We start from the raw sequence: 22,315 nt of genomic DNA, 5'->3' as shown, positions 1-22,315 counted from the left end.
AGAACATATTCTGGGACAGTTGCGGGATGTGATAGATTCCAAATTAATACCACTCGCATCAAACCTAAAAGCAATTAGGCTGATGCAACAGATCAGAACGTTTAGCTTAAAATGTTGATAAACTATTAGGCTATTTCTTCACATAAGCGCAGCAATGCGCACACGGCAGTAGGCTATAAGAGCGAATGTTCCAAAATGCAATCAATTAGCTGTTCTCAAAAGTGACCGCAAATGTGACTATAATAAAGCATTACATGCATAAAGGTGCATTATTTTTTTCAGCCCCAAACTTGAAACTCATGTGCCGCCTATGTATGCCAGTTAAGCTCTACATCGATTGTAAAGCGGCTTAATTTAAGTTATTTGGACACTTTTTAGTTGTGATCCAAACCTTATCAGAACATATAGGCCTATGGGCTAGACGACATGAGGTGTGCAACTATGATTTCAAAAAGTCGCAAAAAAGGCTTGTGCTGTTTCTTGCGTTACTGCACATGCTGGGCATCATTCACAAGTGATAGGCTAATATTCTCACCCATCATTTAATCTTGTCTTTACATATAATAAATAATATATGAGTGAAATTAGTTTTGATTTAGAATGGCCCATTATCATGCACCTGTCTCGGGGCAGTGAAAAAAATACATGTCATCTATGCACTTAATTAGCTAATGGAGGACGCTTTTCAGGTCGCCCAAAAAGTTAGATATTGCAGCTTTAATGTAAAATAGAACTTCTAGAAATGTTACATGGTTACATTGCAAGAACATTCTGAGAAAATTGCTGGACTGACACTTATCATATGATGAGTCCCATCATATGCTCCAGAAAATGTTTACATTTCTTGTTGGATTTTTTGATCACAATGTTCACTCAAATTCTGTATTAATGTACATTGAAATTCTCAGTCAGCATGTGTTACATTGTATTAGGCTTCTGTACACGTTTTCACCCTGTCCTGTTTATAATTGTAATGTGCTTGTATACCCGAGGTCACAAATAAATATCCTTTGAGAGAAATAAGGTTATTAGAAACAATCCCTGAATGCAATACCTTTTTGTTAACCTAAAAGTCTATACTATATCTGCACCATTGACAGATTTGTTCAAAAACAATAACCATCACCTAATACAGTATTCCATAATGAAGAACTCACAGATGACAGAGCAACTGAGGTTTCTAACAGGTCTATGAGCTAAGCCAGTAATGGTGGTATAGCTCAGGGGCACACAGCGGCATCAAATTGATCTGTATTTTTGTTTAATTCACAAATGATCATGAAAACAAACTCCAAAGCTAATCATTTCAACAAATGAAATGTACTCAATGTTCAGGTTGCTATGAAATTTTATTACACATCAATATCATAATTGTTAATGTGATCTACCCTGAACACTTCGCAAGATGTTAACCTTGAAGTTGAAACAGCAGTTTGTAAGATTTCCAGTTATTTCATCTAATGAAACACTACACATCACACATTGTGGCTTTAAAACAAAACAACTTTTCCATTTGCAAGTTAGTGTGCATTAATCAATTTATCCATTCCCATAGTTTTGCCACATTCCCTCTCCCTCCAACTTCTCACTCATCTTTGGATTTCTGCTCCTTGCGGGCCCGAGAGGCCATGACTTTGAAGAAGAGGGCGGGCCACAGGGTGCGAATGTAGATGGCCAGAGTGGGCAGGGGCCCAGCCAAAAGGACCTCTTTACTCCTGTGATGGACAGCCTTCAGGACCACTTGGGCCACATCTTTCGGTTCCCGCCCCAAAGCTGTCGTCTTATCCAGGACTTCACCAGAGTAGAAAGGAGAGAAATAAATAGATGACTAATGTAATTACAGAGGGGAGGGGAAAGGCAGAGAATGAGAGAGAAAGAGAGTGGCCAGTTAATTCCTCTCCATTACCTCCATATTTGGAGCCATCCCCCGTGACAGCGTTAAGAGACAGGTTGGTTCTGATGTAGCCAGGGCTGACCACTGTCACCTGGATATTGTAGCGCTCCATCTCAGCCCTCAGACAGTCAAAGTAAGCCTGGGTGGCGTGTTTGGATGCCGCATCTGCTCAAAACACATTGTTTTGATTCCTTTACTAGTACAGATATCACTGATACCCGTTTCACCTTCCTTTGGAAATGTGCTGTATTATAGTTTGTAGATTTGTTGTGTTATACATTTTCCAAAAGATCAAAATATGTTATTTCATGGATAATTATTTAACCTGTTATAGGGTTGGCATCACTATCACTACATTACTCACAAGCTGATCTGTAGGGGATAGCAATCTTCCCCTGGACACTGCTAATGACCACTACGTGTCCACTGTGCCGGCGAACCATGGAGGGCAGGAGGGCTACAGTTGGAGAGAGAGAGGGATGGAGAGAAAGGGAGAAAACAAAAAAAGTTGAGAGAAAAATCAAGAGACTACATGAGCTCAAGACATGAATGTCATTTGACCACAGAGAGAGTACATTTGGAAATCGGGTGATCATAACCTTTACCTTGAGTTAGAGCTATGGGCCCAAAGTAGTTGGTGTCCATGACGTCCCTCTGTACGGAGATGTGTGTCTCCAGGATGTTGCCGCGGTGACTGATGCCGGCGTTGTTGATGAGGACGTCCACGTGGCCGTAGCAACTCAGGATCTCCTTTGCAGCCATGGCAACCATCTCCGCTGTGTCGGACAGGTCAAAGATCACCATACAGGGGGTGTACGTCTGCCGGTGATGACATCACAGACATGTCATAAGAATTCAAGGGGTGCATCTCAATAGTCAAATGTGACTCTCTCCCCCGTCTCCTTTCCTTCATCTGACATGATGTAAAAAAGCTGAACTGGTGAAGGCAAATTTCTAGTATCCAACTAATCGCTCTCCCTTATCTTATGTTTTCAGATCAGCCCAGTGGAGGAAGAGGAGATGAGAAGTGAGTAAGTGTGTGTCTCTATACCTGCTGCTGACTGTCTGCTGCGGTGGCTATGAGCTCCTGAACTACGTCCTGTAGCCTGGCTCCGTCCCGGCCACACAGAACCAGCCTTGCTTTGGCAGCATGGAACACCCGAGCACACTCTGCAACACAACACACACACTATTTTAAAGGTATAGTTCACTTTGAACTAGTACCTAGAACCTTTGAGTATGTTTTTTATTTTATTTTTGTGATTCTGTCTATGTAGCCTACATTGTGTATGCTGCGAAATTGCCTCATTGAGAACATAAAGTTTTCTAATCCAAAATAACACTCACCTCTCCCCAGGCCAGAGCTGGCTCCAGTGATGACCACTACAGTGTCCTGGATGGTAGCCCCCTGTTGGAGCCTCTGGAGCAGCCGGTAGAGCAGCACCAGCCCCAGCCCCAGCCCACCCAGGACCAGCGGCACCACTCCGCCCATTACACGCTCCATGGCTGGGATGATAGTGTCGGGTGGTCCGGTCCAAATCAGTTTACCCTGCCTGGACAACACACAACCACTTCTCTTCAGGATTTCCAAGCTGGTTCCCAAATAGCACCATATTTTCTATATAGTGCACTACTTTTGATAGGAATCTGGTCAAAAGTAGTGAACTGTGTAGAAAATAGCATCATTTCAGAGGCAAGTTAGAGGCTGCCAACTTGTGAGGATCAGCAGAAATCATTGCCCACCAAATGAAAATACCGTAAAACTTTTCTTTAATAGCGCAGGCGTTTATTTGCTTAAATCACTGAACACAACAGGCGCTAAGTAGAGACCGACTTCTATTTGAGCCAGGCGTCTATTTCCTTAATGAACACATCTTTTACATTGTTTAACTCCAGCATTCACTTTCAGCATTTTAATCAATTTCTAAATGTCCTGCACTAATGTGTTATGTACACACTGTGTCGTTTCTTTTGTCTTAGTACACTTTAGTAAAAAATACAAAAAAACCAAACTTTTCCTTGACAGAATAAGGCCAATAATAGTACATTATGAAACGCTGTGATAAGGCCGTGACCTCAGATTTCCCTTCAAAATAAAAGTCCCACAATGAAGGTGGTAAAGAATTATACAAATGGTCGAAATTCGTAACATTTTATGAGGAAATGTAAGCGGACTTAGGATTTTGTTTAACAATATGAAAAAAGAAATGAAGTTAATCGCCTTTATAGCGCAAATAATAATATAGCATTGACATTGTTAACAGCATTAAAAGTAATGATTACTAGATAGTTATGGTAACAGTAATAAATGTTATTTTTTATAATACTTCTATTAATAATAATAGTAATAACAATATTAATAATAATATTATAATAATCAAATTTAGAAAACACTTGTTAATTAGCCCATTGGTATTGCACGATGTTCAGCACATTTTTCATATTGGACATACATATTGTGTCACAGTAAAGGGGGGGGGTCCATTGTACTCAGGAGCACCTCTATTTACTAAGAGAGTTTATCAGTATTTTTCATAGTGTATTTACCATCACAAACCAATGCTGGCACTAAGACCACACTCAACGAGCTGTATAGGGCCATAAGCAAACAAGATAATGCTCATCCAGGGGTGGTGCTCCTAGTGGCCGGTGATTTTAATTCAGGAAAATTGAAATCCGTTTGACCTCATTTCTACCAGCATGTCACCTGTGCAACTAGAGGGATACAAACTCTAGATCATCTTTACTACACACACAGAGACTCATACAAAGCCCTCCATTTGGAAAATCAGACCATAACTCTATCCTCCTGATTCCTGCTTACAAGCAAAAACTCAAAACAAGAAATATCAGTAACGCGCTCAATATGGAAGTGGTCCGATGAAGCGTTTTGCGAATGAAGTGGTCCGATGAAGCGTTTTGCGAATGAAGCGAATGAATCCCGGAACATATTCCAGTCTGTGCTCACAAAGTGTTTTGTGAGCACAGACTGGAATATGTTCCGGGATTCATTCGATTGCATTAAGGAGTTTATCACATCAGTCACCGGCTTCATTGATAAATGCATCGACAACGTTGTCCCCACAGTGACCATACGTACATATCCCAACCAAAATCCACGGATTACAGACAACATCCATACTGAGCTAAAGGCTAGAATTGCTGCTTTCAAGGGGCAGGACACTAATCCGGACGATACCGATACGCCCTCGGACGAACCACCAAACAGGCATAGCATCAATATAGGACTAAGATGTGGCAGGGAGTGCAAACTATCATAGATTACAAAGGGAAACCCAGCCGAGAGCTAAATGCCTTCTATGTTCGCTTCGAGGCAAGCAACACTGAACCACACGTGAGAGCACCAGCTGTTCCAGACGACTGTATTATCACGCTCTCCGTAGCCGATGTGAGTAAGACCTTAACATTCACAAGGCCAGATGTATTACCAGGACGCGCATTCAGAGCATGGGCTGATCAGCTGGCAAGTGTCTTCACTTACATTTTTAACCTCTCTCTGACCCAGTCTGTAATACATACATTACAATACATACAATACATACATTACCAGTTCAAAACAATGCAATGGTGGAATTGCTGCAAATAAACCACTACTGAAGGACACCAATAATAATAAGAGACTAGCTTGAGCCAAGAAACACGAGCAATAGACATTAGACTGGTGGAAAACTGTCCTTTGAGATTTTTGGTTCAAACCACTGTGTCTTTGTGAGACACAGAGTAGGTGAACAGATGATCTCTGCATGTGTGGTTCCCACCGTGAAGCATGGAGGAGGTGGTGTAGGGGTGCTTTGCTGGTGACGCTGTCATTGATTTATTTAAAATTCTAGGCACACTTAACCGGCATAGCTACCACAGCATTCTGCAGCGATACGCCATCCCATCTGGTTTGCGCTTAGTGGGACTATCATTTGTTTTTCAACAGGATAATGACCCAACACACCTCCAGGCTGTGTAAGGGCTATTTGACGAAGGAGAGTGATGGATGGCTGTATTAGATGACCTGGCCTCCACAATCCCTCAACCTCAACCCAACTGAGATGGTTTGGGATGAGTTGGACCGCAGAGTGAATAAAAAACAGCCAACAAGTGCTCAGCATAGGTGGGAACTCCTTCAAGAATGTTGGAAAAGTATTCCAGGTGAAGCTGGTTGAGAGAATGCCAATAGTGTGCAAAGCTGTCATCAAGGCAAAGGGTGGATACTTTGAAGAATTAAAATAACACTTTTTTGTTACATTATTCCATGTGTCATTTCATAGTTTTGATGTCTTCACTATTATTCTACAATGTAGAAAATAGTAAAAATAAAGAAAAACCCTTGAATGAGTAGTTGTGTCCAAACTTTTGACTGGTACTGTACATGTGTAAAGCAAACCACCATAGTCCCTAAGAATGCCGTATTCATCGACCTGGCTAAGGCTTTCAACTCTGTCAATCACAACATTCTTATAGGCAGACTCAACAGCCTTGGTTTCTCAAATGATTGCCTCGCTTGGTTCACCAACTACTTCTCCGATAGAGTTCAGTATGTCAAATCGGAGGGCCTGTTGTCCAGACCTCTGGCAGTCTCTATGGGGGTGCCACAGGGTTCAATTCTCGGGCCGACTCTCTTCTCTGTATACATCAATGATGTCGCTCTCGCTGCTGGTGATTCTTTGATCCACCTCTATGCAGACGACACCATTCTGTATACCTCTGGCCCTTTGTTGGACACTGTGTAAACTAACCTCCAGATGAGCTTCAATGCCATAAAACTCTCCTTCAGTGGCCTCCAACTGCTCTTAAATGCAAGTAAAACTAAATGCATGCTCTTCAACCGATCGCTGCCCGCACCTGCCTGCCCGTCCAGCATCACTACTCTGGGGGGTTCTGACTTAGAATATGTGGACAACTACAAATACCTAGGTGTCTGGTTAGACTGTAAACTCTCCTTCCAGACTCACATTAAACATCTTGTTAGGAATTTTGTTAATAAATAGTTAAAACAAATTCTAGCCTTAGATAAAACTATAACTAATTGAACTCTGCATGCCTGGTGAAAAGAGATTTGTGTTGTGGGTCATAAAATAAGCAGAAAGGGTCGTTAAACTATGGTTGAACTGACCCAACTTAGCCCTGAGGTGTTTAGATAAGGCTGTGGGTAACTTTTTAGGTCTTCCATTATCTTGAGTTGTCTGCTAAAGTGGTAATAAATTATAGTGAGCCTTCAGGATAAATGATTATATTATGTGTCATGTGAGTGCCCTGTGAAGTTGGAATGAACTTTTGAACCTGTTTTCTATTTGTCAGGACAATGAGACTTAATTCTGTAACCTATGACGTCATATCTTGTATATAAACCTGTGTTTATGATCAAATGGCAGCGTGCTCCGAGAATAAACACTATTATCTAATTTTGATAAGACTGTATCCTGTCTATTTTATGTTAATAAGTATCTTACAAATTCTTATAAATAGACAGATTGAATTTAATTAATGAGTACATTAGAGGAATTATTTAATTCCACTAACAATCTCCAATCCAAAATTAAATCTAGAATCAGCTTCCTATTTCGCAACAAAGCATCCTTCACTCATGCTGCACAACATACCCTCGTAAAACTGACCATCCTACCGATCCTCGACTTCGGCGATGTCATTTACAAAATAGCCTCCAACACTCTACTCAACAAATTGGATGCAGTCTATCACAGTGCCATCCGTTTTGTCACCAAAGCCCCATATACTACCCACCACTGCGACCTGTATGATCTCGTTGGCTGAACCTCGCTTCATTCTCGTCGCCAAACCCACTGGCTCCAGGTCTTCTATAAGTCTCTGCTAGGTAAAGCCTTGCAGTTCGTTCCAATGACTGGAACGAACTGCAAAAATCTCTGAAGCTGGAGACTCTTACCTCCCTTACTAGCTTTAAGCACTAGCTGTCAGAGCAGCTCACAGATCACTGCACCTGTACATAGCTCATCTGTAAATAGCCCATCCAATCTACCTCATCCCCATACTGTATTTATTTATTTAATCTTGCTCCTTTGCACCCCAGTATCTCAACTTGCACATTATTTTTCTGCACATCCTACCATTCCAGTGTTTAATTGCTATATTGTAATTACTTTGCCACCATGTCCTATTTATTGCCTTACCTCTCTTATCCTACCTCATTTGCACATGCTGCATATAGATTTTTCTACTGTATTATTGATTGTATGTTTGTTTATTCCATGTGTAGCTCTGTGTTGTTGTATGTGTCAAACTGCTTTGCTTTATCTTGGCCAGGTCGCAGTTGCAAATGAGAACTTGTTCTCAACTAGCCTACCTGGTTAAATAAAGGTGAAATAAAAATAAAATGCCAAGGTAACCTGTTTAAATTACTTCCACCCTATAGCACTCACATCTGTAGCCATGAAACACTTTGAAAGGCTGGTCATGGCTCACATTAAAACCATCACCCCAAAAACCCTGGACCCACTCTAATTCACATACTGCCCCAACAGATCCACAGATGACGCAATCTCCATTGCACTCCACACTACCCTTTTCCACCTAGACAAAAGGAACACCTACGTGAGAATGCTGTTCATTGACTACCGCTCAGCGTTCAACACCATAGTGCCCTCCAAGCTTATCACTAAGCTAAAGACCCAGGGACTGAACACCTCCCAATGTAATTGAATCCTAGACTTCCCAAATGGGGCACCCCCAGGTGGTGAGGGTAGGCAACAACACATCTGCCACGCTGACCCTCAAACGGTTTTATTTTTTATTGAACCTTTATTTAACTAGGCAAGCCAGTTAAGAACAAATTCTTATTTACAATGACGGCCTACCCCGGCCAAACCCTAACCCGGGCAATGCTGAGCCAATTGTCCGCCACTCTATGGGACTCTGAATCACGGCCGGTTGTGATACAGCCTGGAATCGAACCAGGGTCTGTAATGATGCCTCTAGCACTGAGATGCAGTGGCTTAGACCGCTGCGCCACTTGGGTGCATGCTCAGTCCCCTCCTGCACTCCCTGTTAACCCATGAGTTTGTGACGCGACGGTGGTAGGTCTGATCACCGAAGACTATGAAACAGCCTATAGGGGGAGGTCAGAGACTTGCCATTGTGGTGCCAGGACAACAACCTCAACGTGGGCAAGACAAAGGAGATTGAGGACTACAGGAAATGGAGGGCCGAACACACCCCCATTCACATTGACGGGGCTGTAGTAGAGCGGGTCGAGAGCGTCAAGTTCCTTGATGTCCACATCACTCAGGAACAATCATGGTCCACACACACCAACACAGTCATGAAGAGAGCACAACAATGCCTCTTCCCCTCAGCAGGCTGAAAAGATTTGGCATTGACCCTCATAATTAAAATGTTATTCAGCTGCACCATTGAGAGCATCTTGACAGGCTCCATCACCGCCTGGTATGGCAACTGCTCGGCGTCCATATGCAAGGTGCTACAGAGGGTAGTGCGTACGGCCCAGTACATCACTGGGGCCGAACTTCCTGCCATCCAGGACCTCTATACCAGGCGGTGTCAGAGGAAGGCCCTGAAAATTGTCAGACTCCAGCCACCAGACTTTTTTCTCTGCTACTGCACGGCAAGCGGTACCGGAGCACCAAGTCTGTGACCAAAAGGCACCTGAACAGCTTCTACCCCCAAGCCATAAGACTGCTGAACAGTTAATCAAATGGCTACCCGGACAATTTACACTGACCCCCTTTATTATTTATTTATCTTAATTGTTTTGGATTGACTCCCTTGCACTGGCTCTATTCACACACACACAGACACATTTTACATACGCTGCTGCTACCCTCTTTATTATACTGATTGCCTTGTCACTTTTACCCCTACTCACATGTACATACCTCAACTACCCCGTGCTCCTGCACATTGACTCGGTACTGGTACTCCTTGCATATAGCCTTGTTATGGTTTTTATTGTGTTACTAATTCCTTTTTATTTAGAAAATATTTGTCCTACTTTTTAACTCTGCACTGTTGGGAATGAGCTTGTAAATAAGCATTTCACTGTAAAGTCTACATCTTTTGTATTTGGCACGTGACCAATACAATTTGATTGATTTCCAAATACACAGAGTTTACACCCCAAGGAGTGTCATTGCTCATCTGCAGCCCTTAAAGAGGGGCCAATCAGCTTAAATCCAATAGTTTTTTAAATATTGGGGACACACCATTTTCTGTAAATTGTGTCACGGTAAAAAGGGGGTCCATTCTATTCAGATGGGCTAATGGGACAATTTGGAGCAGTGGCAGTCGGTGCAGTTTAAGATGAGTTTGAGTTTATTTTTACAGAGACAGTGCACATTAATCAACGTTTCGGTAAAAGTGCCGGTTTTAGCCAGCCGGCAAATTTTCAACCGCAGTCCCTGGGTAGGTTATTAAAAACAATAACAATACAGACAATTAATGAGCAGTGAGCACATGCAGAGCAACATAGGACAAGCAAGACGTTGCATGCAGACAGAGCAACGTAGCACAAAAAGCAACAAGACAAAATCCATAAAAGCAACAAAGTGTCTTCATGTTTTTTTGTGAAAGTGTGATAGGTGGTGCAGTTGTGTGTCTGATGGCAGGGTATTCCAAACATGGGAAGCTCTCACAGAGAAAGCAGATTGACTAAAGGTGCTTTTCCTTAATAAGGGAACTACAGTCACCTCTCATGGCAGACCTTGTGGATCTGCTGCCATATGTTTGGGTTTCCTGTTTAACAAAAGTACTGAAGTGGAGGGGGAGCCAGGCCATTTAGGATCTTGAATACAAGACATGCGTCGGTGTATTGCACAAGATTTTTCCAACTCAGGAGCTCATGCTTTCTGAGGATGTAACAGTGATGATGGCTATTGGGCTTCCTATCAAGCCTTTGAGAGCCTGTTTGCAGACAGACTGAATGTGTTTTAATGTTGTACAGCAAGCTTGGGCCCAACTAGTCAAGCAGTATGTTAAGTATCATAGATTTGAAGTACATTTTTGCTACTTCTGTAGTCAAACAATTTCGTATAAATCGGAAATTAGCTAGGTTGAATTTGGTTAGTTGAGGGAGGACACTTTTTTAACGAGCATGGCCTTATTTCTATTACAGCATATTGGATGACTGTCATTCATTTTCCATCCCCTCAGCTCAATGTAACATCGATAGGTTTAGGCTACTACATGATTGTAAAATTTTCCCTATACCCTTCATGAGGTTGCTACAACCTAGCCTATGAATGAAAGTTTATAACATAGCATGGCCTTGTTATAGGTCGAGAGAATTTTAAGTAATCAAGGTGACAGACAGTGACACATTCAATACCGCCTTGCACACTCTTGCCTGCATCTAGCTGATCTAGGGTGTAATCATTAGTCCCAACATTTGCAAACAAAAGTTTATTGGACAAATTCAGGTATGTTTATCCCCGTTTAAGAAACATTTCAACAACAGAATCGTTGGAATGAAAACCCCCGATCACATGCTAACACAGTTCACTTTCATAGCAGCCACATGCAAACAGCATGATCACATCTACGCGCTCTCATAACACCTTTCCCTTCGCCTGTGGACTTCAGTGCACAATACATCAGCTGTCTGTGACCATGCAAAAAAAAAAACTTTCCAAGCCAAACGTTCATAAGCACTACACAGCCTACATCATTGTCACCATATTAGCGAACGTCATAGTCAACATAGCTACTAGAACTAACGTGTTAGTAAACCCGCTACAATCATACAGTACAGTGTACAGTCAGCAAGCAGTTACACCAGTGGGCCTCCTGTGGCAATAAATTAATAAAACCAAAAGATTACCTTGACATTGAAGAGTTCCAGTGTTGGATAGCCATAGCCAGCTAGCTAACATAGCATCCCTCTCTGTTTGAGTTAGCTAAACTAGGTAGCTGCACAAGTGAAAGTGCAAAAAACACAACAAATAGCTAGTTCTCTCTTCATTTTTAAGAATTTAATTTGTTCAAAACTGTTCAACTATTGTCTTTCGCTCTCTTTGAGTCAACTACTCACCACATTGTATGCACTGTAGTGCTAGCTAGCTGTAGCTTATGCATTCAGTACTAGATTAATTATCTCAACCTTTGATTGGGTGGACAACATGCCAGTTATGCTGCAAGAGCTCTGATAGTTTGGAGGACGTCCTCCAGAGGTTGTCTTAATTCCTGTGTATGTCCATGGAAGGGGGTGAGAACCATTAGCCTCCTAGGTTTTGCATTTAAGTCAATGTACCCAGAGGAGGACAGAAACGAGCTGTCATCCGGCTACACCATGGTGCTACACTAACTAGAGTGCTGTTGAGGCTACTGTAGAACTTCATTGCAAACAGTGGGTTTTAATCAATTATTTGGTTAAATATATTTATTATAGTTTTATCTGAAGAGGATAACTTTATTGTTTCACTATTTTTATGACATTCACTGAGGAAATCCATTGATTCGGAGTACAATGCATTTCTCATCCCAGGGTTGAGGTTCTTTTTCCGCCGGCTCCGCAATGTCTTAGGGCGTTTTCACATATTACATTTTTTACCCTGGTTCGGTTTCCTGGAGTATTTGTTTGAATTCTACACAAAACGTTTTGCTTTCACAACACCTAAAAAGTTTCTGGGTGTGATTAGTAAAACACACACACTATATCATGTTAGGGAGCTAGCTTGTTTACACGGGCAAAAAAGTTCCACGCGACTCACGCTGCCGTGTCACAATACCTGGTAATCTGAATCTTTTTTTCTCCATTTTACCAGGTAAATTGACTGAGAATACATTCTCATTTACAGCAACGACCTGTGGAATAGTTACCGGGAATGAATGAGCCAATTGTACATTGGGGATCTTGCACCCGCTACTCACGCAGATCCAAGATTCGTTCCAGCCTGTGTTCGTATGCGTTACACACATACTTTATAGCGCGGATCGACACTAATGCAGCTAGCTGTAAGTAAGCGGATCTGCTGGCTAAATAAAAAGAGACACACAACAGTAACAGCTGCTGTTATGTTCCGACCGTATACAATGACACACAGTTTGGTCTTCTAGTTAGTTTACTTTGCTACAAGGCAGAACCCTCACATTAAATACAGAAGAATCAGTCACTAGCTACACCAGGTGCTAAATCATAAAAAATATTCCACAACCAAGTCTTCTTACTAAAATATGAGCCTAGCTAGTACTGCAGCTACTGACAGATGGCTAATAAACTCAACATGACTAACCAAAGTGCCGCAAATATCTTATGTAGCTATGCCGAATGACTTTACACACCTGACACCTGTCCGTTTGAATCGTCGTCAACATAAAGGTTTGATCATAATATTTGATAGTAATCTTTGTTTAAATCTGAACACTGACAATAGAAAGTAACCCGGAAGCAGCTAGGAAAGTTTAATTCCAGCCAATCAGTTGTATGTGACGTTGGAAGGATTTCTGCCAATCACGTGTAGGCTGTCAATCAGTGCGCATTATTGCTAACCCGGGGTATTCCGTTTTTTAACCAGTGGAAACAGGTTGTATTCCTTTAGTTTACAATAGTTTCAACTCAACACATTATATTTATATCTGTCACAGCCACGCCAACGCGTCACCAAAGATTATGGATATACTGACAAGATACATGTCTCTCCGCCTTAACAATGGTAGTCGTTGTCCACGATGCAGAACAGCTAAACACAGCGGGCTGTCTAGCAACCTTCTATCCTTTCTTTGGATTGGTGGACACATCTCATTATTGTAATCCTGTTTTGAATATCCGATTAGGGTTGTTGACGTCAACTGCCTGTATGCTATAGCCTCATGTCATGAATATGCGTAGTCATCTCAGACAACTCTTGAGAAAAAACACTTTATATCGGAGTTGCCGGGAAGTCACGTTTCCTACTTATATCAGTACACTCGTAACAACTTAAGCATTACGAAACTTCTATTTCATCAAATAAACGTCACGTAGGAAATAAGCCATTAATGTTTTGTTGACCAAATTCGACACTCATTGACCTCCATAGAAAAACTCATTGCTTGGTGTGCAAAACGACGAAAATACGCCACCTGGTGGAGGCAGACCACCGACTTGGGACTTTTCTCTGGTATCAACATTCTCAACTGATGTCGACTCTCAAATGCATATCAAGATGATCCAAAGATAGAGCTGGAGGTAATAAGCTAGCACAATTACTAGGAAAAAACATTGTACATTTTCTAAGTATTTTAACTGCAGTCCCAACAAAGACTTTCCAGGTTGTTCATGGATGGGCATTGTTTAGTTTGTATAATATATTGCAAAGCAGCAATGTGAAAGAAAACACAGGCAAACAGGGTAAGTTGCCCTGTATTGATGATTGCGAAACAAGTATTTGGCTATCAGGCTGCAAAGCCTTACAATTTCAAATAATATTCCAAATAAAACTAAATACAGTTGAAAGCCATAATGATTAGAAACACTAAAATTAATATTGCTCTCCTTAGTGAGATTTTTTGATATATATAAACAAAAATGTAACTATGAATGATCATTTTCTTGTAACCTGACTAAGTCGTGTGTACACGAGGTTGTCATGTTCTATTTTACATAGCAAACAACCTGATTTAAAATTTAAAAAACACCACAAGAAGACTACTGGCAACATTTGGGACTTAGGAACATTAGGAACACCTTCCTAATACATGCTGACTCCAATGCTTCCCGCAGTTGGCTGGATGTCCTTTAGGTGGTGGATCATTCTTGATACAGTTGGGAAACCCCACCAGCATTGCAGTTCTTGACACAAACAGGTGTGCCAGGATCCTACTACCATAACCCGTTCAAAGGCACTTAAATATTCTGTCTTGCCCATTCAGCAATCAATGGCTCACAATCCATGTCTCAATTGTCACAAGGCTTAAACAACATCCTTTAACCTGTCTCCTCCCCTTCATCTACACTGATTGAAGTGGATTTAACATATGACAACAATAAGGGATTATAGCTTTCACCTGGTTAGTCTGTCATGGAACAAGCAAGAGTTCTTAATATTTGGTACACTCAGTGTATTTTTCCCTTACATACACAACCCACTCCTACACTCAGAAAGTCCCCATTAAGTGTCTAACAATCCCACAAAGAGCTCCACCTGGACAGTCTTTTTGCCCATAACTGCATGTGTGTAAAGGACAAGACAGACCAACACAATGTTGGCGGTTCAACATGTAGAATAGTTGGGAAATGAACAGAAAGGAAATAGGACTTGCTGCGCATGGCCGATGTTCGTGTTGGTCTGTTTTGTCCTTAACTTTGACTGGTGAAGGATGACCAAACAAGTATGTTTAAAGGTCTTGACTTTGGAACAAAAACTGAGTAAACCTAGAAAGACAAATCTGAAAACAAAGGTAATGCTATTGCCTTTGTGATTCAAGACATGGTGTAACATTTGTTTAATGAAAAAGAAAATACAGAAAGAGGTTTGAAATATCCTAATGTTTAATGAAAGGGTGACATACTGATCAGCAAGAAAGGGGTACAGTAAAACTACAAGGAATAGACATGTTGGTAATACTTAAGCCTGTCCGTTTCAACTGCAACACAATTCAGTCTATTTATTTTTACTTAGCTACCCTTGTGCCCTAACTTAGTGTATTGAGAGGGGTACTGGGATGGGGAAGAGGCGCAAGGGTACCCATATGGATAAGTGCACTGGTGATGTCACTTACAAGTAAAGAAAATAAGGGAAAAATAATTCCTTCTAGTTTGAACTATATCCCTCTGATCCATCAAACAGCCCAAAAGTAAGCGCCCGCGCAGGTGGAGTGGGGGGGGGGTGGTTAGGGGCAAACCCTCGATTCAGCACATGGCTTCCACTTGGCGGATTCTTTCTTTTCCCGTTATATTTTTTTATTTTTTTAATTTTTTTAACCCTCTTCAGAGTATGCTCATACCACGTAGAGTTCGTAGATCTTCTTGGCGCAGTAGGCCAGGGCGGCCAGCGCTATCGTGTTGTGGAGTCTCTTTCTGTGGATGTCGTCCCTGCGCACCAGCACCACTGGCGTGGAGGAGGTGAGTGTGTGCAGGGGCAGCCGCGAGAGTTTTTGGCTGTCGTACTCCACCTGGTACTTGCAGCAGGGATCGAACTGCCAGGAGATTCCGTAGAGGGCGGAGCAGGCCACGCTGAGGGCACCAGCGGGCAGTGCCACGTAGCGTGAGTACTCAGGTGGCAGCGAGAGCGGCGTCAGGAGGCAGGCGGTGCCCGACAGGACGGCCGTCTTGTGCAGGCAGTTGCCCACGGCGATCCAGCGGGCCGTCTCGTCGCCAATGCGCGTGGGCTCGATCACAATGTACTTGTACTGGGCCTCCAGTGCCTGCTCCAGCTCGTACTCAAACTGGTCCTGCGCATTCTCCCCGTTGTAGATCTCGTGAACGATGTAGCAGTCCGTTGCCGCCATTACTCCCCTGTGTACAGAGAGATTAGATAATGAGGGAGAGAGAGGGGATTAGAAATAGTAAGTAGATGGAAAAGGAAGAGAATCACAATATTAAATTCCCAATTATTTTCCAAGCTTCATAGCAATTGTGCAGCTTCGGGGCCTAAGGCAAGTGGTTGCACCAGTTTTTAATGATGATGTACAGATGAATACCACTTGTGTAGAAATAAGGGGAACTACTTAATTTTTATTTATTTTTTTTTTTTTTTACATATAGTCCATGTCCTTGATATCAGATTAGTGCATAACACCTGTTTTTTCAGCCCACTGTATGGTAAAAACAAGACACTTTTGTGGAACTTTGACATGTGTTGCCTGTGCATGTTTGACATAAATAAGAGCTGTTGAAACAAAGGGAAAGTAGGGTATTTTCTCATGTTTAGAATTCTCAGAGTTCACTGTCAAGTTGTCTGTTAGTAATAAGCTATGGTGATAACTTTATTTAACTCGGCAAGACAGTTAAGAACAAATTCTTATTTACAATGATGGCCTACCCTGGCCAATTGTGCGCCGCCCTATGGGACTCTCAATCACGGCCGGATGTGATACAGCCTGGATACGAACCAGGGACTGTTGTGAAACCAGGGAACGTTAACGTAGCTATGGACAATATAAACAATATGCAGGAGAAAACCAAATGTAGCTATATCAAGTGGAAATAACTTACGTGTAAAACTCGACTCTCTCACTTTGCAAACATTATTCCACGCGCAAGAGCGCTAGCTAGCTCCCCAACAAGATTAACACGACATGCTAAATAAGGCTGCGTTCGTAAATTCACCCTGGCTGAACGCACTCGGAGTCAGACACTCCAGAGCGAATTTACTAACGCACCCGTCAAGTAGCTAACTGTTAGCTAGCTAACGTAAATAAAACTCTGGGTTAGCGAGCATGTTGATCATTCACAACTGTTTCAACAATTCCAGTAACATCTATATTAGCTACGTATAACATGGGAGCTGCTGCTGAATTGGACGCAGCTTTGCATAACGTCAGGTCATAACGTTACATTTGTCAACTCCACCGCTATTTGGAAGCTAGCTGCTCTGAAAACTAGCTAGTACATAAATTACAAGCGGCGAGTAAAACGTTAGTTTTGTGTTATACGACCGATATGTTTGATATGTGCAAGTATATCTACGTTATAACGTTACGGCATGTTTTCACACTATTTTAGTTGGGATGGCTAACCTATCCAGAACTTGACTTTGAAGCTTTGATGAACAGGCTAGCGAAGTTAGCGACGATAGCAAACATGCTAATCAAAACATCACATGAGCAATTATGGAGGAAGGAATTCGGGAGTGACAGCTGCATTTAGCTTTTAAAGGCCATATGTTGGAATAGTGAACGTGTAGGTATCATAAATTAGACCTTGTACACAAAAATAGTCGTGATACGGCAATGATTGAGTCTAACTGACCTCTCCCTGTTGACTGGGACACCGCGCCTCCTTCCCAACGACGCCATCTTGGAGAACCAATACACGACTGCTGTCGACGCAGTGCAAGCTAGGAGGTGTAGTGTATGTTATACTTGTAATACACTGCGAGGACGACTTAATGTACTTTGTCGTACTACATTTCCCATAATTAATTGAATGCATGTAGGACGTACCACTTTTTATTTTGTAAATGTAGAGGTCAGTTTAATTTACTACTAGTACATTTTGACGTAATCTGTAATCCAAAATGTGCTCAAAACAAATGCGGAAAATGCTGCCTACACAAATCATGTTTGTTTTGTAACAGTTGAGAAATGACCAATCACAAGCAAGGACAACACTATGGGACTCAAGAGTAGGACAAACCATTCTATAGCCAGGTTGCGCAGCAGGTAAATTGTTCCACTTGCTATTATGGGCTACACTAACGCTTCAATGCAACGGACTGTCACACTGAAGTGGGGGTGATATTTTCCTGCCCCAGGTTGCTATACTTACCCATATTGTGTCCTGTCCTATCCAAGTTTCTCTAGTGAGTTGATATCAACACTACACTGGGAAGTGTGTTGTAACCCTGTACCAAGCCAGTGCAAACCACGGTAACATGTGCAATCCATTAGCCTGCTCCCTGCCCCCCTCGCCAATAGATTAATTGCATAAAGTGCACCTTTAAATTGTTATCACCTTGGTATTCTGCAGCTCAGAGGTGAAGTATACTAGGAAACTACTTTAAAATGTATGAGGCACTTCTAAATGATTGTAAATCAATGTTTCAATGGTTAGTCAAATAAGGTATTATTTAATTTAAAACAAGAGAGACATGGAAAATAATCAGACTGTCTGCAGACTTTATACCCATCTCTGTCAGACAGTAGGCATACAGAGCCATCCCCTGAAGACTGTGTCATCAGTTGTACTGCCTTCCTGACCAGTATGCATTCAGTCACCTAGCAACTAGTACATCTCACCTAGGTCAAAGCCAGAGAGAATCCCTACTGTAGTTTAAGATACTCAGCAAATAAAAAATAAAACCTGTTACTTGATATTGGAATTTTGTTTTGTTTTGTTAAGCCATGCTTATAAACTGTATAGAGAAACTGTCACAAGATTTAAACTGTAGTAGAACAGCCCTGAATTAGTGCTTTTACAGACAGTAGAAGATTACCCCCACTGTCAATGAAGGTTCTATGGCAATGTCTCATGTCAGAGAGCACAGCAGCTTTCTGTACAGTAACATTTAAGGTGAAGGGTAGGCCTACTGAAGAGTGGTTGTCCTGATGAACATGGGGGCAGCATAGCAGGAATAGAGGGAAGCGCCTCACTAGCCCATGACAGGATGACTGCATGTAGGGGATATAGCCCACAAGTTGATGGTCTAAAGTAAACCAGGTGTGGTCCACCCTCCTGGAGAGCTATTGGATGTGCACACTATTGCGCCAACCCTGCTCTAACACACCTGATTCAGGTAATCAAGGTCCTGATGAACAGCTGTTTGTCTTGATGGTTTTGACAAGAGGACAAACATCCTGAATGATCAAGATTGCATTCCACTCCAGAAAGCTGTTCCTTTCCTCTTGCCGTTGTTCACTCCTCTTCAAAGTACCAGCCAAGACAAGATAGGTGAAAGCAATACGGCCAAAGCGTGATGAGACATTGCTTCTTACAGTACAAAAACAGGAATCCTGCATACAGTCTTGCCACTGTATATACAATAAGACAGCAAGACTCTACAACATTCCTTTTTTTTTTTTTTACACACAAACACACTGATGTCCATGCCCATGGAGGACAGGCCACGAGTAATGTCAATGGCACTCGGACAGTTCCTCTACCACCCCTCTCCAACAGGGAGTCTTTATGTCCGTAGAGATAAGGATAGCTATAGTATGGTTTCCCTCTCCCTTACCAGCCCAAAAAACAGAGCACAAAGTCCTCCAAACCGAAAGCATGAGGCCATGCTTTCTACCTCAGTCTCTCTCCCTCTCCACTCCTCTCTGTCATGGGGTCACATGGGGTGGATGTGCTCCAGGTATTGAGGTTGGGGATTCTCTTTGACATATTTCTGGATGTACCAGCAGGTCAGGTGAGCCTTCAGATCCTCTTCCACCACAAAATCCATGGCCGCCTGCAATCAACAGAACATTTCCATTTAATTTAGGAGTTGTTTTGTAGCTTGAGTTTACAAAGTAATTGTCTTTGTCACTCTGGTTTTATTTTAATACATGCAGTAATCAGAGACTGCAGATGAAAGGTGAGACACTTGCTCTATTATATTTTATTTGATATAAAGATTTAAAAATAGTAACATTCCAGTCTACACAGATCTTCAAACAAACCATGTTTTAATTTCCTTCTTCCTCTTATCTCTACCATAACTGTTCCCTTGATATTACCCACCAGCGCTCTGAGCTGAGCTCATCTGGCAAAGCACTGCCTAGACTAAATAAACAGGCCAATGCTTGGATTTCCAGAATTACAAGCAACATTCATATTGTCATGCAGCTGTTATAAAGAGAACTAGATGGGAAAGAGTCCAAACTGTCCAATGAAAGCAGTTTCAGCTGCCAGCTTAGGAAACTATATTTACTATCTCTTACTGGGTTAAAGAGGTACAAAGACTTCTCTTCATACACAGTGAGCTGCACAGGTCCAGATTGCAAGAAGGTCCTCCTGCAGAATTGTTGTGATATAGCAAATGATGGGTAACATTATGAGTTGTTTCTGGACAAGACCATGGGCTCAAATGCCTAACTACTAATACTGAGACCTATGGACTCCCATTGCTTATCTGAAAGGCACAGATAAATGTTAAAAAGATCTAGGGACATAATAGGAGTGAGGGTGTAGTGTCTTTTGGCATTGGGCCATGGTTCCATTCCATATTGTCAGACAGTCGAACCTTGGCCAGGTGCTTGGCAATGCCTCTCCCTCTGTAGGCGTCTGGAACCTCCGTATGCTGCAGGTCCACAGTCTTCTTCCCAACATACTCGTACAAGAGGACCGCACGGTCATGAGAGCCTGGAAACAAAGAGAAAAGGGTTTAAATGTAACCTAGTTTATAGTTTAAATGTAACCTTTATTTAACAAGGCAAGTCAGTTAAGAACAAATTCTTATTCACAATGACGCCCTACCAGGGAACAGTGGGTTCATAACAACTGCCTTGTTCAGAGGAAGAACGACAGCTTGGGGATTCGATCCAGCAACCTTTCGGTTACTGGCCCAACGCACTAGGCTACCTGCCGCTCCGAATTTAAAAGGGTGCAATTATATGCTAAATAAGTAGGGCTACACCCTGGGCGACTATTAAAACACAGTATGATTCTCCACCAGACCTCAATTAAAGATCTATCAAAGATGGGGATGCGGGCAGATAAATGAGGAATTGGGTTTTTAGAGAAAGTCAAGCAGATTCTCTCAAATCAGAAGTATTTTTTTGAGCGAATGTGCATGCGCAAACTAACTGAGAAGAACATGTTAGATGCGTGACAGCAAGAGCATTCAATTCAACCGCTCAATGCCAGGAAGCTAACAATTATCCCAGTTGGCTAACGCTACAAATCCTTGGCTATGCCACTTGCGTTCTAGCTAGTAGCTTTTTGTCCGTTTGTTTACAACAACGACCATTAGGAAAAAGTACGTTCCTTATCTAAATTACAGTTCGACTGCAATGAGGGAAGACTCTTTTGCGCTATGAAAAAGTTGGTTAGCTAACTAGCTTAACCACACTCTTTGGTAAACAGTTGATAAAAGGGAAAACACGTACGATTTCGCGTAGCTAACGTTACATTACCATTTAGTCGTATGGTAAACTGTCGCTTCTTTTTATCGTGGTCTACTGTTATCGGAGTGTTGATTTCGGGGACGTTCATCTGTGTAGCCTGGGCCATGGTCTTTCGTCGTCCTTTCGCCAAAACGTATTTGATTGAGGTGAAATGGATCTCAAAGCGATTAAATCATAGCAACCTCAAACTCAGAAGAATCAATATCCAGCAAAACACTCCATCCTCCTCCTAGGAAGTCTACTGTAGATCACATGGTCGGAGCGGACCAATGATTGCTGCGATTCTTGATTTGAGAATGGCCGTGTTCCAGGCCGCCTACATTGTAGTTGAGTTGCGCATAATCAGTTTATCTTGTCATCAATTATCAATTAATGTATCACATATTCATGGGGTTCATTCGATCAAGGTTAAACACTTGGCTTGCTTCAACATTTGCAGAGATCTGACAAACACACACATGAGAAGTGCTTACCAAGAAAAACTTCAGTAAGGACTAATTCGAGGCTGAAAGGAATTGGAGCAGATATGAAACAGACAATCATAATATAAGTCATAAATATCAAATTCCCTGTTTGTTTCAAAACCAACTTTATAAGAGTTTTTATAAATAGGTTATATTTGACTCAAAATTCCATGATGTACAGTAAGGCATTGTTGGCAGAATAGATGGATGCAGTTCAATGCATTACTTGCTAGTCCCAAAATATTGCTATCAGGTTGTAAATCGC

At 41.9% G+C, this 22,315-nt stretch overlaps 3 protein-coding genes across 3 annotated transcripts; all 3 read right to left on the bottom strand.

Moving 5' to 3' along the window:
- Positions 1–1,330: 1,330 nt before the first annotated feature.
- On the bottom strand, positions 1,331–13,308 carry dhrs7b (dehydrogenase/reductase (SDR family) member 7B). The gene is made up of 7 exons (XM_038979883.1): positions 13,175–13,308; positions 3,242–3,447; positions 2,946–3,064; positions 2,500–2,713; positions 2,259–2,351; positions 1,907–2,059; positions 1,331–1,791 (listed from the first exon to the last, which is right to left on the bottom strand). The coding sequence occupies exons 2-7, from the start codon at positions 3,396–3,398 to the stop codon at positions 1,586–1,588; spliced, it is 942 nt and encodes a 313-aa protein (XP_038835811.1). The 5' UTR covers positions 3,399–3,447; positions 13,175–13,308; the 3' UTR covers positions 1,331–1,585.
- A 1,993-nt stretch (positions 13,309–15,301) lies between these two features.
- tmem11 (transmembrane protein 11) lies at positions 15,302–17,897 on the bottom strand. The gene is made up of 2 exons (XM_038979861.1): positions 17,784–17,897; positions 15,302–16,328 (listed from the first exon to the last, which is right to left on the bottom strand). Exons 1-2 carry the CDS (start codon positions 17,828–17,830, stop codon positions 15,812–15,814), a joined length of 564 nt encoding a protein of 187 aa, XP_038835789.1. The 5' UTR covers positions 17,831–17,897; the 3' UTR covers positions 15,302–15,811.
- A 70-nt stretch (positions 17,898–17,967) lies between these two features.
- natd1 lies at positions 17,968–21,822 on the bottom strand. The gene is made up of 3 exons (XM_038979871.1): positions 21,596–21,822; positions 20,704–20,822; positions 17,968–19,929 (listed from the first exon to the last, which is right to left on the bottom strand). The coding sequence occupies exons 1-3, from the start codon at positions 21,690–21,692 to the stop codon at positions 19,810–19,812; spliced, it is 336 nt and encodes a 111-aa protein (XP_038835799.1). The 5' UTR covers positions 21,693–21,822; the 3' UTR covers positions 17,968–19,809.
- Between the last annotated feature and the right edge of the window lie 493 nt (positions 21,823–22,315).

The sequence above is a fragment of the Salvelinus namaycush genome, chromosome 3, assembly GCF_016432855.1.
Source record: "Salvelinus namaycush isolate Seneca chromosome 3, SaNama_1.0, whole genome shotgun sequence".
Classification (NCBI taxonomy): domain Eukaryota; kingdom Metazoa; phylum Chordata; class Actinopteri; order Salmoniformes; family Salmonidae; genus Salvelinus; species Salvelinus namaycush.
The sequence above is the reverse complement of the archived record's forward strand: the minus strand, read 5'-3'. Positions and strand labels throughout refer to the sequence as shown.